This window comes from Sinocyclocheilus anshuiensis, unplaced genomic scaffold, assembly GCF_001515605.1.
Source record: "Sinocyclocheilus anshuiensis isolate Anshui unplaced genomic scaffold, SAMN03320099.WGS_v1.1 scaffold235, whole genome shotgun sequence".
In the NCBI taxonomy this organism is placed as follows: domain Eukaryota; kingdom Metazoa; phylum Chordata; class Actinopteri; order Cypriniformes; family Cyprinidae; genus Sinocyclocheilus; species Sinocyclocheilus anshuiensis.
The window spans coordinates 803,291-828,483 of NW_015552562.1; the positions used below are offsets into that span (position 1 = coordinate 803,291).

A 25,193-nucleotide genomic window follows, 5' to 3' on the forward strand; every position below is an offset into this window, starting at 1 on the left:
TTGTGTTCATGGAAAGCACAGATACAAGTCTTGCCTTAATACTTAATTTTAATGTGGCATTTATAAATACTCTTGGGTGGCAATTAAAAAATGATAATCATGTTTAATCTGTTTTTGACATTTAACACAAAATTCTCTTTTTTGTCCAGGTGGGAATGTAGATGGTGCCTTTGAAATCGACCAGGAGACAGGAAGCATTCGTGTGTCTGATGCATTAGACAAACTTCCGCAGGAGCAGTATCACCTCACAGTAAAAGCCACAGATCAGGGCTTTCCCCAGCGCAATGCCCTTTGCCCCGTTACCATCACCGTAAAGCTGTCTGAATTCACACCACCCAGGTTCTTCTCCGAAGAATACATCACTGAGATAAGTGAGGCTGTGCCTCCTGGCTCCCCTGCACTGTCTGTCTCCGCCAGCTGTCCATCTTCAGTGCTGTACAGGATCAGTGACGGCGACCCCAATGGGACGTTCCACATCAACATAAACTCTGGACTCTTGTCTGTCGGAAACGCACTCGATTTTGAGCAACACCCTTCCTACCGTCTGACAATAAGAGCTACAAATACAGCGGGAGTCTCATCTGATGCAGTGGTTTACATTTATGTGATAGATAAAAATGACAACGCCCCTGTTTTCCATCAGGACACTTATTATGGGCAAATTAGTGAGTCTGCGCCCATCAACAGCATGGTAACTGGGGAGAACAACACGCCGTTAGTGATTAAGGCGTCAGATGCCGACAAAGACACAAACGCTCTTCTGATCTTCCATATACTTGAGCCTGCTGCTCAGAAAGTGTTTAGAATAGACCCAAGCATGGGTACCATCTTCTTAAAGTCTACAGTTGACTTTGAGGCAACACCTGAATTTTTCTTCAGCGTTCAGGTGTGGGATTCTGGTGAGCCATCGCTAAGTGCTTCCAAGCCATGCAGAGTAAACATTCGTGTCCTGGACATTAATGATTGTCCTCCCAAATTTGCTTTACCTGTATATGAAACTGCCCTCACCTTACCGGTTTTTGAAGACATGGATGTGATTCAAGTGACCGCTCATGATGCAGATTCAGCAGTCACCTACATGATTTCAGAGAGCACTATTAAAAATGCTTTTAAAATAGACCAGTCCACTGGAAACATCTCGGTGAATGATTCGTCTGAACTAGAGTCCCATTATGAGTTAAAGATCACTGCCTCAGATGGGTTATATAAAGACACTACCCTAGTGAGATTAAATATCACCAATGCAACAAAGACTAGTCTGAATTTCGAGGACAGGATGCATGTGGCCACTGTACTGGAGAACAGTACGTCTATTAAAATTTTAGCTGTTCTGAGAGCAACAGGTAGCTACCTGAACGAGCCCTTGCAGTACACCGTTTTGAACCCACATGGGAAGTTTGCAGCGATTCCATCGTCTGGAATCCTGCAGACCACCGGCGTTCCGTTTGACCGGGAGGAACGGAATGAGTACGATGTCGCTGTGGAGGTCCGAGACATGAGGCATCCTCCACGTGTGGATGTCACTCATGTTAAGGTCTATATAGATGATATCAATGACAATGCCCCAGAAATATCAAATTTGCCTCATTCGCTGATGATATCGGATGAAACCGAACCAGGGGATGTTCTCTTTCAAGTGCTAGCAACCGACAATGACTCCGGTGAAAATGGATCCATACTATTTTCACTGGAGGATGATTTCAGTCTCTTCAGAATCGATCGTTATCTTGGAGACGTGTCGTTACTAAGACCTTTAGATTTTGAGTCTGTGAATAAATATGTTCTCACTGTACTGGCGTCAGATGAGGGTGAGCCGAGCCTGTCAGCCGCCGGGACGCTGTACGTCCAAGTGCAAAATCGTTCTCATCCGATATTTCAAAGCCTGTACTACCCATTGAAATTACCTGAGAATATTAAGCCATTTACAACGATCCTGCATGTGCAAGCAAGAAATCCTGAAGGATACCGCCTTATCTACAATCTAGAGGAAGACAACGCCTCCAGGTTCTTTAACATCGATTTCAAAACAGGGGTCTTAAGTGTCACTGATTTCCTAGACTTTGAGACTCAAACAAAGCATATTTTGACTGTTCGTGCCACGGATTCGGTGACTGGCATCTTTACCGAAGCCAAAGTAGAGATTGATGTGGAAGATATAAATGACAATGCCCCTGTCTTTCAGAGTCTGTCTTATGTTGCAGATGTGTCTGAAGGCCTTCCAATAGGCACATCTGTTTTACAAGTCTCGGCTGTTGATAGAGATTCAGGCAGGAATTCAGATATGACTTACCAGCTGGTTGACAAAGAAAATGATTTTTTTGAAATCGACACACTAAGTGGAATTTTGGCGACATCGCAAATATTGGACTATGAAACCTCGCAACAGTTCACTCTGAAAGTTAAAGCCACAGATAAAGGCACACCACCTCTCAGCGATGAGGCTCAAATCATCGTGAACGTCATAGATGTTAATGATAACCCTCCAGATTTTAGTGAGCCATCTTATCGGGCCTCTCTTGATGAAAAGGCCACTTGTGGCCACATCGTTATCAAAGTTCAGGCTTCAGACCCCGATAGTAAGGATGACCTCCAATATAAGATCCTGTCAGGCAATGAAGGGAGATATTTCTCTATTAATGAATCCTCCGGACTTATCTCGTTCTCGAATGTGTGCAAAAGAAACCTGGATCCGTTTTATAACCTCACCGTTGCGGTTTCCGACGGTGTGTTTCAGAAGACTGCCCCTGTTAACATTGACATGACAAACGGCAACAAGCACAGCCCCTATTTTAGCCAGAACATTTACGAAACAGATCTGGCAGAGAATGCAGAAGTGGGAACTCGTGTGATCCGATTGTCTGCTATTGACCCGGACGATGGTCCATACGGCAGTGTTGATTACACCATCATTAACAAGCTTGCCGATGAGAAGTTCTCTATCGACGAAGACGGACAAATTGTGACTTCTCAGTCTTTGGACAGAGAAAATCCATCGCAACGCGTGATCGCGATTAAGGTCATGGCTAAAGACGGAGGAGGAAGAGTGGGGTTTTGCACTGTAAAGATTATTCTAACAGATGAAAACGATAACGCCCCTCAGTTTAAAGCCTCAGAGTATCAGATTTCCATTCAATCCACAGTGAACAAAGGCTCACCGGTTATACAGATAATGGCTTATGACGCAGATGAAGGTAAAAACGCTGACGTCACTTACACAGTAGAAGAGGCAGAAGAGGTTATAGAAGATATTATTGAGGTCAACCCTTTTACCGGAGTGGTCAGGGTCAAAGAGAGTCTGGTTGGTTCGGAGAATAAGATTTTCAGCTTCAAAGTTAAGGCCAGAGATGGAGGCATACCTTTTTACAACTCCTCTGTGCCAGTACAGGTCAAAGTGGTCCCACCGGAGGTCACTCTGCCCCAGTTTACCGAGCCATTGTACTCGTTCTCAGCATCTGAGGACCTCCCTGTCGGATATGAGATAGGGACAGTCAAGGCAGACGCTGACATGCCACTGATATACAGCTTGGTGAATGGCAACACTATAGACAGCAACAAAGAACATGATTTTGCTGTCGACAAAGACAGCGGTACTCTTGTTATGCAGAAGAACATTGACCACGAAAAAACCAAGGTGTACAAGATCGATGTGATCGCTCAAGGAAGTAACAATGGCACCGATGTGGCATCTCTTGTATCTGTTCACATAGAGGTTCAAGATGTTAATGACAATCAACCTATGTTTGAGGCTGACCCCTACGAGGCCTTCCTGGCTGAGAATTTGCCCCCTGGCACCACGGTCATTCAAGTGACAGCTAATGATGTAGATACAAACGTCAATGGAGAAGTCTCATATACACTTGTGCCGGAGTCAGATGATATTGGCGACATGTTTACCATTGATTCGCAAACTGGCTGGATTACTACCTTAAAGAGGGCTGATTCTGAGACCAAACAGCTTTATAGGTTCTATGTGGTGGCCACTGATCATGGCGACGCTGTCAAACTATCCTCTTCAGTACTAGTTGAGGTTACTATCACAGATGAAAATGATAACCCTTCTCTTGTCACGAATGGCTGCTTTAAAGCAAAAAACACAGACTATTTTCGGCTTATCCGCTCAGAAAGCATTCAAAGCCCCCAGGTTTTTTCCTTGACCCATTGCACGCTGGTTGAAATCCTAAAGGTATGCAGCGTTTGATGTGGGAATGAAGGTTGTGGCAGAGAAACATGATTAGGGAGGGACAGACCACACCTGGAGATGTGTGTGAACATGTACACATACTGACTACCGTCACAGGGATTCATGTGAATTTGAACTACTTTGCCTTTTATATAATATGTCTTCAAGTGAATTAATGACATTATCCTCTCTAAGCACAAGTATTACGCAAATGTGCAAAGTCAAAGAACAGAATGTGTTTATCTTGCAGTGTGACCATCAATCAATGCTAACACTTTATTTTGATAGTCCACTTCGCTAACTATAAGCAACTAGATGTCAACTAACAGTCATTAGAGTATTAGTAAACTGTCTGCTTAATATCTGCTAACACTTTATGACTATAAGTAACTTTGCAAGTACGTCAACTTATTCTACCAACCCTAACCTAACAGTCTACTAATACTGAAATGAGTGTTAGTTGACATGTAGTTGCAAATTAATGAGAGTTAGTTGATATGTATGTTGCAAAGTTACTTATAGTTAGTAGAATGTCTAAAGTAGACTATCAAAATAAAGTGTAATCAAATCAACAGTAACCAATTAAATAATTATGCGGTAACACTTTATTTTAAGGACCAATTCTCACTATTAACTAGCATGCATATTACTAATATTTTGGCTGTTTATTAGTACGTATAAAGCAAATGCCTTATTTTGCATGACCATATTTTATATCCCTTAATACTAAACTTAACAACTAGCTTACTAAGCAGCAAATTAGGAGTTTTAACCACTGATTTCTAGTTGTGTCCTCGTTTGAAAGGCCAAACAAAATATTTTCGCTTTCACAACGAAACACAGTGCCTTCAGGACATGGCGGCAACAACAATACTACAGCGAGAATAAAAGTTACGCCTTCTTTCTTTGCGTGAACATTTGGGCGGCGTTATGCAAATCTTCCCAGATAGTGACGTAGACATGTGGGGGCGTGTTAGAACGAGCCGTTTTAGGTAGGTGTGGTTGACTCTTAACTTTTATCTCTTTGGATTTGAGACTTTAGTCTTTGCAACTTTACAGATCTTCTTTATGCACCAAGAGCTTGTAACACTCCAAAGAGAAAGGAAAAATTGAAATCGCATCATATGACCCCTTCAAACTTTTTTAGGAACCCTTTAATGAAAAAATCTGATATGAAAAGAAAAAATCTGATATGAAAAGATTTGACTGCAGCCCATGTAACTTGAACAATTACACTGACTTTGAGGCTGAATATGTTTGTGATCTATGTGCAGAACATTACTCATCATTACTTGCAGAAAGAAGACATGATATATTAGCATGCTGCCATTTATCCTCTGTGGCTTATTCCTATTGTGTGAAGCTGGAATTTTCTTCAGCATGAGTAAATGTTAAACAGAAGAACCTGTGCTGACATGTTCTGAATCCACACAGGCACTTGTCAGCTTGTTTATTCCCATCTGTTCATTCCTCTTAGTCTCTCCTCTCTCTCTCTCTCTCTCTCTCTCGCTCATGTCCTCTTATCGCGAATCCTCAGAGCCTTCGTGCTGTAGGACTTTTGTGAGAGATTGAGCCAAACTCTTTATTAGCTGTCAAACAATACGCTACTTTGAGTTCTGCTAGCTGCACAAATCAATTGGCTATTTAGTGATCATTTCAATCCAAAAGCTGTAAGTCCACTGTGTAGTTGCTTATAGTCTCAGCACATAACTCAGGTCTGCTGGGTATGCATTCGATTTTGGACTATTTATTTTTGCTTAGAGTGTAGTGCTATCTAGACAAGCCTTTATATGGTATAAGAAAGTAAAGAAAATGGATGATTTATTGTCGTTCAACAGCAGTTTTTCTAGTGTTATCATGTCAGCAATATTTTCTTTCAGTGGATTCTTTTAGTGAAGTACTATATTTTTTGCATGTCATGAAATAATTGAAATTCATCAATCATACACTAAACCACTTGCTCTATATTATTTAGCCTTTTTCTCTGCAAGGTGAAACTGAATAATTGTAGGATTAAAAAATCTCTTAAACCTAATTAAGTGCAATAAGAACCAGTAACATTGATGGATTCATGAGTAAGATGATTTACATGATGTAGCCATGAATTACAGAAATAAAAAATATGACCACATTAGACAATCACCTGACCTACTCTGGTGAAAAAGTGATCATAATTTGATTAACAACATAACACCTCTGACATTTCAAAAGGACTCTTAAATCAGGGGGGCTTAATGAAATGTCACAGAAATACACAGATATCTAATGGCTGTATCACTGCAAATAGCCTCAGGAAAGAGTTTAAAATATCAGTTTGCTACTGCACTTTTAAAATGACTCTGAAATAAAGAAGAATAACATCTAAAAATGAAAATATAGCTGCTTACTTTAGGTAATGGTTGAACTGGCAAGTTTGCGCTTGTTCATTAAAACGGGAAGGTCCACAAGGGTTAATTTTGTGCAAGAGAGTTGTTTTGCAGGTTACTGTCGGCTAATTAACTGCATTATTTAATTATGAGGGACAATGAGGCAATGAGGGAGAGATGAACTTTTTGTTGGTGAATGACGATGAGGCAGTGAGGGATAGATGTACAGTCTGTTCAGCAGGTTGTACTTTTGTGATCTGGGTGTTGATCATCAGTCAAGTAAAGCTGTCCACGCTCACAATAATTATGAAAACAGGCAAAGCTACTCAACACAGTACTTGTCATTGTGAGCTGAAGGGACATAATCCTTGATTGTCAATAAAACATTCATACTGTATGTGTGACATCAACATTAGAGGATAATAGGAGCTATTATATGCTATAGATTCATAACTGTTTTTAGACATTCTGACATGATAAAGCACATGATTTTGTCATTACAGGAACTCATGAAACTGGAACAGTAACTTTGCAACTACATGTCAACTAGCAGCAAATTATTCTACTATCCCTAACCTAACAGTCTGCTAATACTCTAATGAGCGTTAGTTGACATGTACTGTAGTTGCAAAGTTACTAATAGTTATTAGAATGTCTAAAGTGGATCATCGAAATAAATTGTAACCCATGAATCATATAACCCCTCATAAAATAATGTAATTTTTCCAGTTTTTGCATCTTCCAGTAGATGTCACAGTTTTACATCTTATTACCCACGGTTCAGTGTCACATTGCATCTCTCACGCTTTGATCTCTGCTCAGACAGAATGCTCTAAAATTATTTCTGTCATTCAAAGCAAATGAAAAATAGAAATAAGACCAGGCATAAACTGATGTCTGACACTGATGGCTATTGCAATCCACATGGACTGTTATTTTTATGAATGCCTCAAAGCTGCATCATTCTCCATCTTACAATTAAAGGATCTACAAATACACATTTGGCCCTAGCGAGCCAAAGCAGAGAACACACTGATGCATCTTCATCACACTTGACATTGACAAGTGCTCCTTTTGCTTAGACCAGGATTGCTATTGCTGTCCACTCTTGCATTGAACACAAGCTCTCTGTTCAAACACAAGCACAAACACGCCTATATTGACAGAATGTGAGCCAAGGACAAACACAGCCCTGTTAATAATACGGTGGAGGATCTCTAAGAAAGCCATTAAGTGACACAACATAGCCCTTGATCTTTAAAATCAATAAAAAGAAACATTATATAAAGCAATTTTGCACTTGTTGCAAACTGGATTCTTGAGCTAAGCAAAAAATGCCAGTGCTTCAGTGCTGTCTCGTTTTACTCTAATAATGTGAGCAGAACGACCAGCAAAAGGTCCAGTAGTAAACTTTCTCTTCTGCTTGAGAATAAGACAGAAAATAGCAGCGTCTACCCATAATGCACAGAGCAAATCCCACCGGCTTTTCAAATGCTTTAGATAAATCAGGTTCTTGTAGGAATCAACTGCTTTGCAAAAACAGAAAAGGCAACATTGCATAAAATAGTGATGTGACGTGGCCAAGTATGGTTACCCATACTAGGAATTAGTGCTCTGCATTTAACCCATCCTAAGTGCACACACACAGCAGTGAACACACACACACACACACACACCGTGAACACACACCCGGAGCAAATATATCATGCATTCAGTTCAACTCCACTGGGAAGTACATGAGAGTTATTAGTCATGTTGGAATATGAGTTTTCTATGTGGTCAGCTGATGCAACAATAAAAGAAAATCAGCTGGTGTTACATTGAAATGCTTTAAAACCTCATCAAGTTTCTGTCAGCACTATTCTGTACTGAGCATACAGTATGTTAGGCTCGCAATAAATACTGTTTAGTTTGGATAAATCTAAATCAGATGAGCATAAACTTTGAACAATAAATCTTTCATTATCACACTTCACATTAGAAACAGGTTTCTCTTCACCAAAACTCCCAGACCAGCTGGTAACGTGCTTCTGTCACTGGGGAAGTGCAAAACAAACTCATCCAACCCAAGAGATTTCGTGTCCTGCCAGCATTGTATTTTGTATTTTAAGACACTATTTAGTATTTTTAATCCAAACTTTCCCTTTTTTTCCAGAACAAACTTTACTTTTCTTTGACATTTTTGCCATTACTTTGAACCAGCTGGAAACTGATAAAGAGATGGCCCAGGCCTGGATGTGATTTTGTTGTTTTGTGCCACAGGTTTGCTGGCGGTGAACTCCGCGCTGGATTTCGAGCTCTGCCGCGAGTATTACCTGTCAGTGGAGGGAGCAAGGGGCAAACCGTCGCTCAGTGACATTGCCACGGTTATCATCAATATCACAGACGTCAACGACAACCCACCTGTCTTTAACCGCAGTAGCTACAGTGCTGTGATTGCAGAGGACATTTCCCCTGGGGACATGGTTCTGCAGGTATCACGCATTCCCTTAACTCTCACTGAACATCCAATGATAAAACTTTTCAATCACGCTTTACTTTAGGCTCCAATTTTCACTAAAACTAACTATTAACTATGACGTTTGCCTCAATTAATGCCTAATTACTGCTTATTATTCGTTAGTAATATAGTTGTTAAGTTTAGGTATTGGGTATAAGGGATCTAGAATATGGACATTCAGAATAAGTGCTTTGCAAGTATTAATAAACAGCCAATATAATATTAGTTTTTTTAATACAAAAAAACAAAACAAATCAAAATTGTATATAAAGATATTAATATGCAATAACAATATACAGATATTAAGAGAATATTATTATCTTGAATTAAGTGCATTTTTCTTACCACATCAGAAGATTATATTTTTTCTTGTTTAAAGCATAAACCCTGATAGATAGATAGATAGATAGATAGATAGTTAGTTAGTTAGTTAGTTAGTTAGTTAGTTAGTTAGTTTATGGGAAAAATCTCGGGAAATCAGACATTAGAAAAATGTAATTTTTATGAAAACAGGTTGTAATATTCTATACACAATTTGTAAACAAACAAACAAATACAATGTTATTTTAGTATTATTTATATACAATGATACTATTTATTAGTATTTTTTCTTAGTTATTTTTATATTTTAGTTGTAATTTTAATATTAAATTTTAATCATTTTATTATGTGGTTTTGCCATTTTTTTATATTTATTTATTTTTTAATATTTCTATTTAGCTTTAATTTATTTTTAGTTTGAACAATTTTAGTGCTTCAAATTATTTCAGTTCTGCTAGAGCAACATTTCTAATTTTCGTACATTTTTAAAAATTCATTTAATATCCATTATTTGATTTCAGCTTTATTGCAATTAACAAAGTATTTTAATAGTTTTCCTTTGTTAAAGTAAAGATAGACTTTTAATTAAAGATAGACTTTTAATGGAAAACAACAAAAAATACTGATTATGACAAAATTATTTTTACTTTTTCTGGATTGTTATCATATTGCCTTTGACTTCATATGTAAGGTGTCTCAGACTTTTTCTACAATGCTTTCTATGAAGCAAAATAAAGCCAACTGTTGTCAGTCTGGTGACGGGATTGAGGCAAGCTATTGTGGCAGCTGTTGAGTGAATGATTTACTGCATCTGTCAGTTAAGCAATCAGATAAACAGTTTGAATGGAGCAATCAGCTAATGGTGATTGTATATGAGCACTCACAGTCTGCTCAGCGATTCGTTGTGACATTAGCCGTGTCTGATGCAGGCCGCTAGATTAGACGAATCTGCAGTAATCCAGAGCTTTGAAGCTTTGTTTAATACCTCTCAGGTGTGCTCATCTTCCTTTCCTAACTGTGCATCTGTCTCAGGTAAGAGCCGTCGACCTTGATGGGCCTCCAAATAACTTCATCATCTACTCTATTGTGAGCGGTGATCCACAGCAGCAGTTCAGCATCGACCCTCGCACCGGCCACGTAACGGTGCGCTCCACGCTGGACAGGGAAGAGGTGGGTTTCACTTTCACTCCTGAATTGCTGCCCAGAGCACAGACTCATTTGTTTTATCAGAGATTTAGTTGTATCTGTTGAATCCTGTGATCACAGATGAACATTTTAATCACTACTGTGCATATTTGACTGCTGTTATTGAACATCGGTGCCGTGATGTTCATATCTTCATAATCCCACTGACACAGCCCCCCACCTTTCAGATAACGCACTACTCATTAACCGTGCAAGCTGCCGATGAAGGCGATCCCCCTTTATCCTCAGCCGTCCAGGTGACAGTGACCGTATCTGACGTCAACGACAGCCCACCGATGTTCTCGCAGATCAATCACAGCCTCGTCCTTCAGGTAAAAACACACGGCCAAAATCTACCTTTTTGCCTCACTGCCCGGTTAGTCAATGATTTTATTTACTTCAGACAGACAGCTTCAGACGGCGCCACAATATCACGCCTAACGATCTAAGAAATTCAAATGAGCTCTACAGATAACCAAGCAAACATTTCATGATTAAAATGGTTGTTTCATGGTAGAAATGAAAGAATATGTTAAAAATGGATATTTACTTCTTGCCGCTCCATCAGACGCGAGGTTCAACCAAACAATTTTCACTCGGAATTTAAATTTCACAATTAATTAGATTGTATGTTGAAGAAAATGCTAGTAACACATTGAATTAAACATGAAATTTTGAAGAAGAAAAAAATGAAATACACTGAAAAAAAAAATGATTCATTGAAGTTACTACATATTTTTAAGTTAAGTAGTTGCAATCAATTTATTTTAGCTACATTTAAATAAACAAATTTAGCTGACTAACTTTCAACATTTGTTGAAATTTAAATGTAGCTAAAATAAATTGTTTCCAGCCACTTTTTTTTCAGTGTAGTGTTTTCCTGTAAACCAATAGTCTTTGTTAACACTTTTGTTAACACAACTTAAAAACACTTTTAGTAACACTTTACTTAAAGCCTTTATATATAATGCACTATAAAATAATTTTAATGCATTAATTATGTCTTGTAATGCACCTTAAAATACATTGTATGATCTCATGAATAATTGTAACCCCAGTTATAATACATTATAATACCTTTCTATTCACTGTTACACCTTTAGAAAGCATAATGCATTAAAACGCATTACAAACAAACCTTCAAATATTATGGATTTTTCTAATATAATGGATTATCCTTTTGGTTACATTTATTTATGAAAAGATATAATGCATTACAATGTACATTTATAATACCTTTATAATGCATTACACAAAGGTTTCGCGTAAAGTGCTACACTTTTTTTTTTTTTTTTAGCAGTGTAGCAATTTCTGATTGTTTCTACACCATTTTTGTTCTTCAATGCATTGAAGCATAGGATTGTGAGAAATCAAAGGTGCAAAAACCGGACAGGGTTGTCATCACATTTGTGCTCTAAGCTGCACATGAGCACAGGGGAAGCCAAGAGTTCAGGCTAAAGAGCCAATCAGCCATGTATAATATAGTCATTTTTTTCTGCAACAGTGTTCGGACTCGGTTTACCCTTTCGGAGTCAGCCAGATCCATTGCTTCTAATTATAGGGTCAACTTTGCTGACTTGGAAATATTTTTCACACCCCATTTACCCCCACCCAAGGTATCTGTGTCTTCAGAGTGCGGCGGCTATTTGCCACCATGTAGGTGGTCAGTAACAATTAGGCTCATCTCTGCCAGCCGAGCGCTCCGTTTCAATTACCTGTTCCAGTTGTGCCAGCTTGAAGGAAGACGAGGAGCACATGTCGGTCCAATCGGTAGCACAAATGCAGACTGAGTGATAAAAATCACCATCTGTTCTTGCTGTGTTTTCATTTCGACAGAATTGGGCTGTTTCTTCAAGCTTAGATTTGTTTGCACAGAAGAATCTGACATTGAAAACGAGTCCCGTGACAGAAATTCGCTATCGATTAGTAAAACAGCAAGAAACATCAGGGCGGATTGATTATTTTTATTCTTTTCCAGCAATTTCTCTCTGTTCACCATGATACATTCTGTTGCCAGAGCAGTAGAATACAATAAAACTCAGAGGAGTGAACTCCAGAATCACCTGCGTCCCGATAAAAATAAAGAACACATTTATGTTAATTGTTCATCTATTTTCGAGAAAGGACAGCTACAACTTTTCTAAAAGTCGGTATTTTCCAAGCATGTGTGGCTTGATTAATGGTGTTTTCTGGACACAGGAAGGGGAGGCTGTGGGCAGTGGAATTCTGCAGCTGCTGGTAACAGACAGAGATACGCCTCAGAACGGCCCTCCGTTCTCATTCCATATTGTCTCGGGAAATGAGGACAGGAGCTTTCACATTGACCAAGGAGGACTGCTGTCCATATCCTCCCCGCTGAGGAGGAGAGGCAAGCCTCAGCATCTGCTAAAAATCCAGGTGAAAGATTTCATTCATTCATTTCAGTTACGAGTACAGCGCATGTTTACAACACATGCTTGTTTAAAGATTAAAGTGGTAGTTCACCCAAAAATGAAAGACCGTCATCATTCACTCATCCTTATGTTGTTCCACAGCCAATGGATCATTTAATTGTAAGATGGAGAATGATGCAGCTTTGAGGCATTCATAAAAATAACAGTCCATGTGGATTGCAATAGCCATCAGTGTCAGACATATTTTTATAAGAATTTCTTTCTGCTGGAAAACACAGGAAGATGATTTTTTATCATCTATATTATATATTATATTATATTATATTATATTATTTTAATTTAATTTAATTTAGTGCTGTCAAACGATTAATCGCGATTAATCGCATCCAAAATAAAAGTTTTTGTGTACATAATATATGCGTGTTTACTGTGTATATTTATTATGTATATATAAATACACACACACATGCATGTATATATTTCAGAAAAATATGTTGTTTATATATTAAATATATTTATATATAATATAAATATGGTGATTGTATATGAGCACTCACAGTCTGCTCAGCGATTCGTTGTGACATTAGCCGTGTCTGATGCAGGCCGCTAGATTAGACGAATCTGCAGTAATCCAGAGCTTTGAAGCTTTGTTTAATACCTCTCAGGTGTGCTCATCTTCCTTTCCTAACTGTGCATCTGTCTCAGGTAAGAGCCGTCGACCTTGATGGGCCTCCAAATAACTTCATCATCTACTCTATTGTGAGCGGTGATCCACAGCAGCAGTTCAGCATCGACCCTCGCACCGGCCACGTAACGGTGCGCTCCACGCTGGACAGGGAAGAGGTGGGTTTCACTTTCACTCCTGAATTGCTGCCCAGAGCACAGACTCATTTGTTTTATCAGAGATTTAGTTGTATCTGTTGAATCCTGTGATCACAGATGAACATTTTAATCACTACTGTGCATATTTGACTGCTGTTATTGAACATCGGTGCCGTGATGTTCATATCTTCATAATCCCACTGACACAGCCCCCCACCTTTCAGATAACGCACTACTCATTAACCGTGCAAGCTGCCGATGAAGGCGATCCCCCTTTATCCTCAGCCGTCCAGGTGACAGTGACCGTATCTGACGTCAACGACAGCCCACCGATGTTCTCGCAGATCAATCACAGCCTCGTCCTTCAGGTAAAAACACACGGCCAAAATCTACCTTTTTGCCTCACTGCCCGGTTAGTCAATGATTTTATTTACTTCAGACAGACAGCTTCAGACGGCGCCACAATATCACGCCTAACGATCTAAGAAATTCAAATGAGCTCTACAGATAACCAAGCAAACATTTCATGATTAAAATGGTTGTTTCATGGTAGAAATGAAAGAATATGTTAAAAATGGATATTTACTTCTTGCCGCTCCATCAGACGCGAGGTTCAACCAAACAATTTTCACTCGGAATTTAAATTTCACAATTAATTAGATTGTATGTTGAAGAAAATGCTAGTAACACATTGAATTAAACATGAAATTTTGAAGAAGAAAAAAATGAAATACACTGAAAAAAAAAATGATTCATTGAAGTTACTACATATTTTTAAGTTAAGTAGTTGCAATCAATTTATTTTAGCTACATTTAAATAAACAAATTTAGCTGACTAACTTTCAACATTTGTTGAAATTTAAATGTAGCTAAAATAAATTGTTTCCAGCCACTTTTTTTTCAGTGTAGTGTTTTCCTGTAAACCAATAGTCTTTGTTTTATTTATAACTTAAAAACACTTTTAGTAACACTTTACTTAAAGCCTTTATATATAATGCACTATAAAATAATTTTAATGCAACACTTTTGTTAACACAACTTAAAAACACTTTTAGTAACACTTTACTTAAAGCCTTTATATATAATGCACTATAAAATAATTTTAATGCATTAATTATGTCTTGTAATGCACCTTAAAATACATTGTATGATCTCATGAATAATTGTAACCCCAGTTATAATACATTATAATACCTTTCTATTCACTGTTACACCTTTAGAAAGCATAATGCATTAAAACGCATTACAAACAAACCTTCAAATATTATGGATTTTTCTAATATAATGGATTATCCTTTTGGTTACATTTATTTATGAAAAGATATAATGCATTACAATGTACATTTATAATACCTTTATAATGCATTACACAAAGGCTTCGCGTAAAGTGCTACACTTTTTTTTTTTTTTTTTAGCAGTGTAGCAATTTCTGATTGTTTCTACACCATTTTTGTTCTTCAATGCATTGAAGCATAGGATTGTGAGAAATCAAAGGTGCAAAAACCGGACAGGGTTGTCATCACATTTGTGCTCTAAGCTGCACATGAGCACAGGGGAAGCCAAGAGTTCAGGCTAAAGAGCCAATCAGCCATGTATAATATAGTCATTTTTTTCTGCAACAGTGTTCGGACTCGGTTTACCCTTTCGGAGTCAGCCAGATCCATTGCTTCTAATTATAGGGTCAACTTTGCTGACTTGGAAATATTTTTCACACCCCATTTACCCCCACCCAAGGTATCTGTGTCTTCAGAGTGCGGCGGCTATTTGCCACCATGTAGGTGGTCAGTAACAATTAGGCTCATCTCTGCCAGCCGAGCGCTCCGTTTCAATTACCTGTTCCAGTTGTGCCAGCTTGAAGGAAGACGAGGAGCACATGTCGGTCCAATCGGTAGCACAAATGCAGACTGAGTGATAAAAATCACCATCTGTTCTTGCTGTGTTTTCATTTCGACAGAATTGGGCTGTTTCTTCAAGCTTAGATTTGTTTGCACAGAAGAATCTGACATTGAAAACGAGTCCCGTGACAGAAATTCGCTATCGATTAGTAAAACAGCAAGAAACATCAGGGCGGATTGATTATTTTTATTCTTTTCCAGCAATTTCTCTCTGTTCACCATGATACATTCTGTTGCCAGAGCAGTAGAATACAATAAAACTCAGAGGAGTGAACTCCAGAATCACCTGCGTCCCGATAAAAATAAAGAACACATTTATGTTAATTGTTCATCTATTTTCGAGAAAGGACAGCTACAACTTTTCTAAAAGTCGGTATTTTCCAAGCATGTGTGGCTTGATTAATGGTGTTTTCTGGACACAGGAAGGGGAGGCTGTGGGCAGTGGAATTCTGCAGCTGCTGGTAACAGACAGAGATACGCCTCAGAACGGCCCTCCCTTCTCCTTCTATATTGTCTCGGGAAATGAGGACAGGAGCTTTCACATTGACCAAGGAGGACTGCTGTCCATATCCTCCCCGCTGAGGAGGAGAGGCAAGCCTCAGCATCTGCTAAAAATCCAGGTGAAAGATTTCATTCATTCATTTCAGTTACGAGTACAGCGCATGTTTACAACACATGCTTGTTTAAAGATTAAAGTGGTAGTTCACCCAAAAATGAAAGACCGTCATCATTCACTCATCCTTATGTTGTTCCACAGCCAATGGATCATTTAATTGTAAGATGGAGAATGATGCAGCTTTGAGGCATTCATAAAAATAACAGTCCATGTGGATTGCAATAGCCATCAGTGTCAGACATATTTTTATAAGAATTTCTTTCTGCTGGAAAACACAGGAAGATGATTTTTTATCATCTATATTATATATTATATTATATTATATTATATTATTTTAATTTAATTTAATTTAGTGCTGTCAAACGATTAATCGCGATTAATCGCATCCAAAATAAAAGTTTTTGTGTACATAATATATGCGTGTTTACTGTGTATATTTATTATGTATATATAAATACACACACACATGCATGTATATATTTCAGAAAAATATGTTGTTTATATATTAAATATATTTATATATAATATAAATGATATGTATATAAATACATACATGTAAATACATGTACGTATTTTCAAAATATATACTGTATGTGTGTATATTTATACATACATAATAAATATACAAAGTACACACACATATATTATGTAAACATTTGACAGCACTAATTATATTACATACAATTTTGTTATATTATGTTGTAAATACACATTCCAATAGGTTGCAAAATTTTAAGTTCAGATCTATTTATTAGTCTGCCTCTGTTTATAACCTACACGACCTTCAAGAATTCAGGCGTTTCATGGAATTCAAGGTTTTCAGGCGTTGTTAACCCAACCTTTCAAATTTGTCTTGACATACTTTCCTTTACTAGTTAAAAATTATACTTACTACAGTTTCCTTGAATTTAAATGTAAAATTTTAATTTAAAATTATGCTTTCTTTACCTTAAAGGAATCTCTGGTTACTATTCATTGACATTGTGTAGAAAAGAGTACCGTGAACATTTGTCAAAACTTCTCCTTTATCCTGTCTTCCACTGAAGAAAAACCAAAAGTCATACAGGTTTGGAACAACAGTACTGTAGAGTAAATAAATGATGACAGAATCTTTCATTTGTATGTGAACTATACCTTCAAATGGAATATGGCATGTATGGGACAGTACGACCTGACCTAAACTTGATTGTTATCTGTGGACCAGTGATTCTACCACACCGTCTTCAATTATTTAAAGCGACTCTTCAAAGGTCAGTGTATTGTTCGCACGTCACAATGTTTTTTTCACACATCACATAAATATCATCTCCACAGGTCACTGACAGCGGCCACCCTCCTCTGTCCTCAATATGCGTGGTGAAAATCAACATCACAGAGCAGAGCCGATATCCACCCACTGTGACTCCGCTAGAGGTTTTCATCACCACCGCCGGCGGGACGTTTTCCAAACGTGTCATCGGCAAGCTGCACGCCACGGACCAAGATCCCCAAGACGTCCTGTCTTACAAACTGGTTTCTGATGGCCTGGACCAAGGCCTGTTCTCTGTGGACGCAGTGGATGGGAAGATCGTGGTGGAGAAGAACCTGGATCCAGGCCTGTACCACTTGAACGTGAGCGTGTCCGATGGGAAATTTAGCATCTGGGCGGGAGTGAAGGTCCATGTTTGGGCTGCCGCTCAACACGATCTGGATCAGGGCTTCACGTTGCAGTTGGCTGGACTTTCGGCGGAAGAGTTCGTGTCCGATCACTGGCGAGGCCTCCAGCGAAGCCTGGGCGTGGAGCTGAACATCCCCAGACATGAGCTGCACATCGCCAGCTTGCAACAGCAGCCAAACTCCGTCAACATGGAGGTCCTTCTGGTCCGGAGAGCTCAGGACCGCTCCGTCCAGCCCGTGTCTGCTCAGCGCCTCACTGGAGTCCTTTCCACCATAGAAGATACGCTGGGTTTAAACGTCTTGAAACTGAAGCATGATGGTTGTGTGGGGGCTGGTTGCCCACCTCGGGGTTGCAGGAATGCTGTGGTGATGAGGCAGGGGAGAATGAGTAACTATGCCACCGCACGGGCGAACTTCATCACCCCGCAGCACAGCTGGGAGAGCGTGTGCTCCTGCAACGGTAGGCGGCGAGACCACCAGCGTCTTATTTTGCATTCCACTGAGGATTTAGACAAACCTGGAGGCCTTGAATATTATCTTGTTTCTCACTTAGGCCATGTCCACACGTACACGGGTATTTTTATAAACGGAGTTTTTCCTTCTTCCGTTTTAAAAAAAATATAGCAACTGCTTGGACAAACCTTCTCATCTTGCCCACTGATCTACGTTCATCTTTATATAGATCAGTGAATTTGCCATTGTGATGTCATCTAGTGACATTTAGCCACCAGTTTTAGCTACTTTCAATTGAAAGCAGTTGGCAACACTGATCAGAAGCCTGAAAAAGTTTCCAGTTGGCGGAGATAACAGCGCAGGCTCCGACGTCACAAGCCAAAAACTCCGGTTTCGCTGTCTACACGATAACACTGCAACCAGAGTTTTTGAAAATCTTCACCCTGGCAGGAGTTTTCAAAAATGTTCGGTTTCAGTGACCTGGTGCTGCGTTTGCGTGTGGACGAATGGCCTAACCGCGTAGAAAAAGCTGCGGTTTTAAAAATAACCGCGTTCGTGTGGACAGGGCCTAAGTTGCACCTTTCTGGGTTTGCCTTAAAGGAACAGTTCACCCTAAATGAAATGCACCCACACGTCGTTCCAAAATGACAACACAAAAGGAAATTGAAATTTCAAGCTGCACTTTCAAACTCCAGTAAAGACAAAAAAGCAATAGTCTATATCAGTGGTTCTCAGCCAGTTGGCCAGGGCCCTCAAGATGACTTAAAATGATACAAAATAAGACTAAATAAGCTAAACAACAAAAAATCAAGATATTTCTTATAATTCACCCCCTCAACAACTGTTTTACAAACTAAGATTCCCATGTCTCGTTCCCACCTCACCTTAATACTGTGATTTCTAGAATTCTAGAAAATGCTATGGGTATTTTTTATAATATTTATACATTTTTATAGTTATAGTTAATTTCAAAATGATCCAGCAAATAATGAATGACATGGGGCTGAAGATTGTTTTGGACGACGGGAGTCAAAAATTTTGAGAACCACTGGCCTATATGACTTTTATTTTCATTATACTATAATGTGTCTAAAGTTTTATATGATCAGAAAAAGGTTGCTATTCACAGAACATTTTCAATCTCATTTCCCTTTATTGTTCATATTTAAACTTGAGACATGGAAAAACCAAAGCCATTTGGCATCATTGACGTAATGTTTTGGCACATTATATTTAAATGAATGTGAACATGAATAAGATTTGAGAGCTATGCCAGAGGCAAAGATATTCAATGAATAATGACTTTAATTTCAGTCTGTTGCTTACACATACACTAAGAGCACACACATACTGTAATATTTACAGTATGATACTTTAATTGTATTTTTTATTTTAATTTTATGGCTCCTGGTCACTTATATGCTTTCATGTTTTGGTAAAAAGCAGTTTGAAAGTTATTCAAAATATCTTCTTTTGTTTTCCACGTACACTACTGTTCAAAACTTTGTAGATGGTAAGATTTTTTAAATGTATTTGAAATAATTCTCTTCTGCTCACAAAGGCTGCATTTATGTAATAAAAAATACAGTAAAACATTCATATTTTGAAATATTATTACAATTAAAAATAACTGTTTTCTATTTGAATATATTTTAAAATGTAATTTATTCTTTTGATTCAAAACTGAATTTTCAGCATCATTACTCCAATCTTCAGTGTCATGTGATCCTTCAGAGATAATTATAATATGCAGATTTGCTTCTTATTGTCATTGTTAAAAAATAAATAGTTTGCTTTTTCATTCAGGATTCTTTGATGAATAGAAAGAACAGCATTTATTTGAAATAGAAATCTTACTTTGTAAATGTCTTTACTATAATTTTTGATCAGGTTAATGCATCCTTGCTGAATAAAAGTATAAATGTCTTTTAAAAAATCTTACTGATCCCAAACCTTCAAACAGTTTGTATGTAAACAGTACAGTATTTAGATTTTTTTGGTGAACTATTCCTTCAAAGATGTCTGTTGTGATGTCCGTCTATAAGCTTGTTTAATTTGATTCCCGTTATTAGTGTCTACAAGAAGTGGACAGCTGCTGCACATTTTGCCAAATGTATTTATTATTTATGCTTCCTGCGTTGCAGAATCTGCTGTGAGACTTGACGGCAAGGGTTATCTGAAATACCTCTATCAAATGGAAGAGGGCAAAGAAAACTTCCATCTGTCTCTTCGACTCAAGACGTCTGCAGCGAAGGGCACAGTGATGTCCACCAATGCCTCTGACTGGGCAAAATTAGAGGTACGACATTTTTCAAACACACTGACAAAAGATTCTTTAACTTCTTCTTTTGTCTTGCACAAAAAGCTTACTCTAAATGAATCGCTGTAGGTATAAATCTGAAATACAAAAAACCCCTGCCATCCAGATCACAATAGAACGATCACAGGAAACTTCACTCCACCCAATGATATATGCAATGTCCAAATGTTTGCAGTAGAAGCTTGTTTGTTCTCATGAACGACTAACTGCGCATTAAAATTCAGGAGCACATTCCAAAAGGGAATGAAAGTGCTTGTGATGTGGATTTCATCCCACCCTTTGAGCACATCAGGGATAAATCAATGCAATGTCCAAATGTTTGCAGTAGAAGCTTGTTTGTTCTCATGAACGACTAACTGCGCATTAAACGCGTTAATATTCAGGAGCACATTCCAAAAGGGAATGAAAGTGCTTGTGATGTGGATTTCATCCCACCCTTTGAGCACATCAGGGATAAATCAACCTGTATTTCTGAAATGAGTGTTATGATGAATCCATGGCTGACTGCTCTCCTCCTTTGACTCAGAGGCGCAGTGAGGGCTCTTTTGAGTATTTGTTTATTTAAACGGCCTGATGCAGCTTTGAAGCTTCAGCTAGAGGAAGTCTTTAAGGTTCTGCATAAAAGACTGAAAAGTGCATTCATGTTCTATACATTGTGAGTCAGATAAAGAATGCAGCAATCATGACATGAAACGCCGACCTCTGCATCAAAATCATATGACACCTCTCCCAGTGGACACTTAATTTCTGCACAATAATTGAATATTCAATTTAAATGGCTTGCAACATCAAAAGTGCACTCTCCTTTTTTTTAAGCTTTACCTCTGGGTTTTGAAACTTGGCAAGCTGGACCATTTCATTGTTGCAGAGGGGCTTCAAAAGGAATTGTTAAACATCCAAGAAATCTTCAGGGCATTCATCTTCACACGTTGCAAAGCTATACATGACGTAATTCATGTGTCTCTCTGGAGAATTTTGGCGCACCTAAGCAAATTCCTATCAGTCTTTTAATTTGAGAGGAGCGACAGCTTGTGCTTTGGAAACTTGTACAATTTGAATCAACTGCTAAGCTAGTACTTTCAGTTTTCTTACCTTTTAAGTAATTACTTTCAAATGGAAACTGAGCCTGTTTGAGCAAAGCCACCTCTGACAAGAGAAAGGGAAGAAAAGGTGACTTGTCAGTTAAGCAGCTGTAGCATTTATGAATACTGACAGCTGCGATCTAACATTATTAAGAGAAAAGAGATCTGTGGCGGGATAGATATGCTGGAAATGATACCCTTTAATGCAGTGAGGAGTCCGAGCATGGGGGCATTGATCGCAATAATTAGGTTTTTCTTCTAACCAGACTCACATCAGGTCTGTTACAAAACCTACCTAGACAGCGTTGTAAGGCATCGCAGACACGATCCTGATGCCAAGACTCTTCCGAACAGCAGGGAACAAAATGATTCATCAAAGATCCATCATTTTGACCAAATTCTAATGCAACATATTATCCAAGATGGTAGATAGAATCGAGAAATTTGGATTTATTTATAAATGTGTGTATATATATATATATATATATAGTTTAGGGGCAATTTTTTTATAAAGAAATTAATGCTTTTATTCAGCAAGGATGCATTTACATTGGTCAAAAGTGACAGTAAAGACATTTATAATATTACGAAAGATTTCTATTTCAAATAAATGTTGTTTCTATTACTTTCTCTTCATCAAAATGACTAAATAAATAAATAAATATCCCAGTTTCCACAAATATGTTAAGCAGCACAACTGTTTTCAACGTTTATAATAATAGTAATAATAATAATAATAAATGTTTCTTGAGCAGCAAATCAGCATATTAGAATGATTTCTGAAGGATCATGTGACACTGACGATTGGAGTAATGATGCTGACAATTCAGATTTGCATCACAGGAATAAATTACATTTTAAAATATATTAAAATAGAAAAGAGTTATTTTTAAATTGTAATAATAGATTAAAATATTGCTGTTTTTACTGTATTTTTGCAGCTTGGGAGACGTCTTAAAAACATTTAAAAATCTTATTAACCCCAAACTAGTATAAATACATTCATACAAAATCAGCTGAGTCATACGCTACTAAAAAGTATATAAAAAAAGGTTTATTCTAGTAATCCAGCAGCTATCAACCCCGTTCCTGTTTAAATCGCATGCTATTTGTTCCTTCTTGAATAGGATGCTGCCTATATGAATGCAGTGGACAATAAAGCAGAAACAGAGCTTTCATCCAATCATTCATTGAGGGATAATAACAATAATCAAGTGAGGGATAATAGTCAGGCAGTATGAATGTATATAGGATGATCGGGACATTTTTATTATCAATAAATGGTGTATTTTGCTAAAACAACCAGCGCAATATACATTATCTCACTTAATACACAGCTGCCTGCCAAATAAATTAATTCACATTGATGTGAGTCAAAATTATTTTCATTTTAGGCCGCAGAATGCCACAACTGACCAATCAAGAACAAATATTCCAGAGAATTAGTTTAACCTCATCAGCAAACAGAATTTTTGCCGTCAAACTTTGCAGTCATCATTTCTCAAGACAAATAACTGGGCAGGGAATATCACTTCATTTATGGAGGATACTCTCTTCTGCTTGCTGGACTGTAAATGTTTAGTTGGCTGATGTTTTGTTTGTGATTTACAAGCACAGCGAGATCATGTGCTGTGCGTTTGTTTTGGTGTGGACTCTGGTGGATAAACAGCCTTGTTACCTGTCAAACTCAGCATTGCCCTCGAGGAGCCAAAACTCAGATCGAACATTCACCCTCGATGAGTTCTCTCGGGAAAACTTCCTCTTCCTTTTCTGTGCTCATCTCACCACCACCACCACTGCACACTCAGCTCAGCCCAGCACAGCAAAATCAAACAGCAGCTCCGTCCAATGAAAGCAAATGAGCAAAACCCATGGGCTGACTGGTATCAGATCAGAGCAAAAGGATCTGTGCTTCGTTTCTCTCATCGCAAAACTCTCTGAAGATCCTGCCGCAGCAATTAAGAGGCTGGTGTGAAGGAGATGATTGTTAATAATGCATACTCTCAACATCAGTGTAATACTTTCAAATGTGAAGTGCACACACACAAGCTATGTTTTGTGAATGCACAGAACAGGAAACTAATACATGCATATGTGAATGATCCATTATTTGTGGACGGATCGCTGAGGAGGCATAATGTCAGCGTCTGTTTGAATGCTTTGCATCACAAAGTTGTTGGTGCGATTGAAGGAGAACTAACCGCGTTCTCCCGCGAGCTCTGTCTTTCACAACTACCTTCAGCGCACACAAAGGGCTTCTTATCTCCCACAGAGCGAGCGCAGGGAGCACAAGCTTCCAACTGTGCAAAAACACAACCTATCTAACCTACCTCAGCAAGAGCTTCGCTGGCTCTTCAGCAACCTGGGCACAGTCCGTAAATATGTAACTTTATTCAAGCCGCAGACGTCAGGCTAAAGCTAATAATAAGTGTGTACTTTTGTTTTGATGTTTTTTATTTATTTGCCAGACTGAAGGTGCTTTTCTGCATCAATGACGTGATGCTCTTTTTTTTTAGTCTTTTCAAAAATACATTTGATATGCAGTTCATACATGCAGTCAAGTCAAGTCAAGTCACCTTTATTTATATAGCGCTTTTCTTGACAATGTCTCTTATGTGATGAACATGCCTTAAATTTCAGACTCTACTACAAACATAGACTTGACTTTATTCCCTTTGACTAATGAAGGCCCTAAAGTTGGCTGAAACATCACTGTTTTAAATAGAGTCAAGTCAATGTTTGTAGAGTGAGTGTTGCATTTTTATTCTGAAGTTTGAAATTCAGATTTATTGAGTTGAACCACCTCAACACATTTTTGAGTGTCTGTTTAATAGTAGTGATTCATTTGGAGCCCAAGTCTGTGCAGAAGTGATTAATTTTTTAGCCTGAGTTGGCACAGTAGTGATTCATCTGGAGCGGAGTCTGTGCAGTAGTGATCGTGAGCTGGAGCCGTGGCGTCAAAGTCCCGCCCAAACTCCCACAGACCCAATCACAAGCTCGCAACCATGACACCACGCCCCGTTTTTATAGCATCAAATAACACTAAAAGCCAACTTACTAGAAAAAAACACTTGAACATACATGATTGAACACATTGAACAGACAATATTTTACTCATAACTTTTTGTTTCAAATCAGAACCACACATTCAAATGTATTCAAAGTGAAAATGTGATAATTTTTCACATTTGTTTAGTCAGCAGATTTAACCTTTTTATTAAGAATATTATAAACGTTTTTCAAATCCATATAAAACCGACATGAATACAAAGAGTACATTTCAAATTAAAAAAAAAAGAAGAACGATTTTTCCTGTTCTTTATCATGAATGCTGTTATTTGTCATTGACTCGTGTGTGTGTGTGTGTGTGTGTGTGTGTGTGTGTGTGTGTGTGTGTGTGTTTC

The 25,193-nt window shown here is 38.2% G+C and overlaps 1 protein-coding gene across 1 annotated transcript in view; it reads left to right on the forward strand.

Annotated features, from left to right (window-relative positions):
• The window catches only part of LOC107664719 (protocadherin Fat 2), a 47,328-nt gene that overhangs the window by 16,229 nt on the left and 5,906 nt on the right, over positions 1-25,193 (forward strand). The window contains exons 10-18 of the mRNA XM_016455369.1: positions 150-4,183; positions 7,050-7,069; positions 8,765-9,020; positions 10,400-10,537; positions 10,741-10,884; positions 12,752-12,949; positions 17,593-18,394; positions 20,532-20,737; positions 24,062-24,164. Coding sequence (XP_016310855.1) covers positions 150-4,183; positions 7,050-7,069; positions 8,765-9,020; positions 10,400-10,537; positions 10,741-10,884; positions 12,752-12,949; positions 17,593-18,394; positions 20,532-20,737; positions 24,062-24,164 — 5,901 coding nt within the window. The remainder of the gene's footprint in view (positions 1-149; positions 4,184-7,049; positions 7,070-8,764; positions 9,021-10,399; positions 10,538-10,740; positions 10,885-12,751; positions 12,950-17,592; positions 18,395-20,531; positions 20,738-24,061; positions 24,165-25,193) is intronic.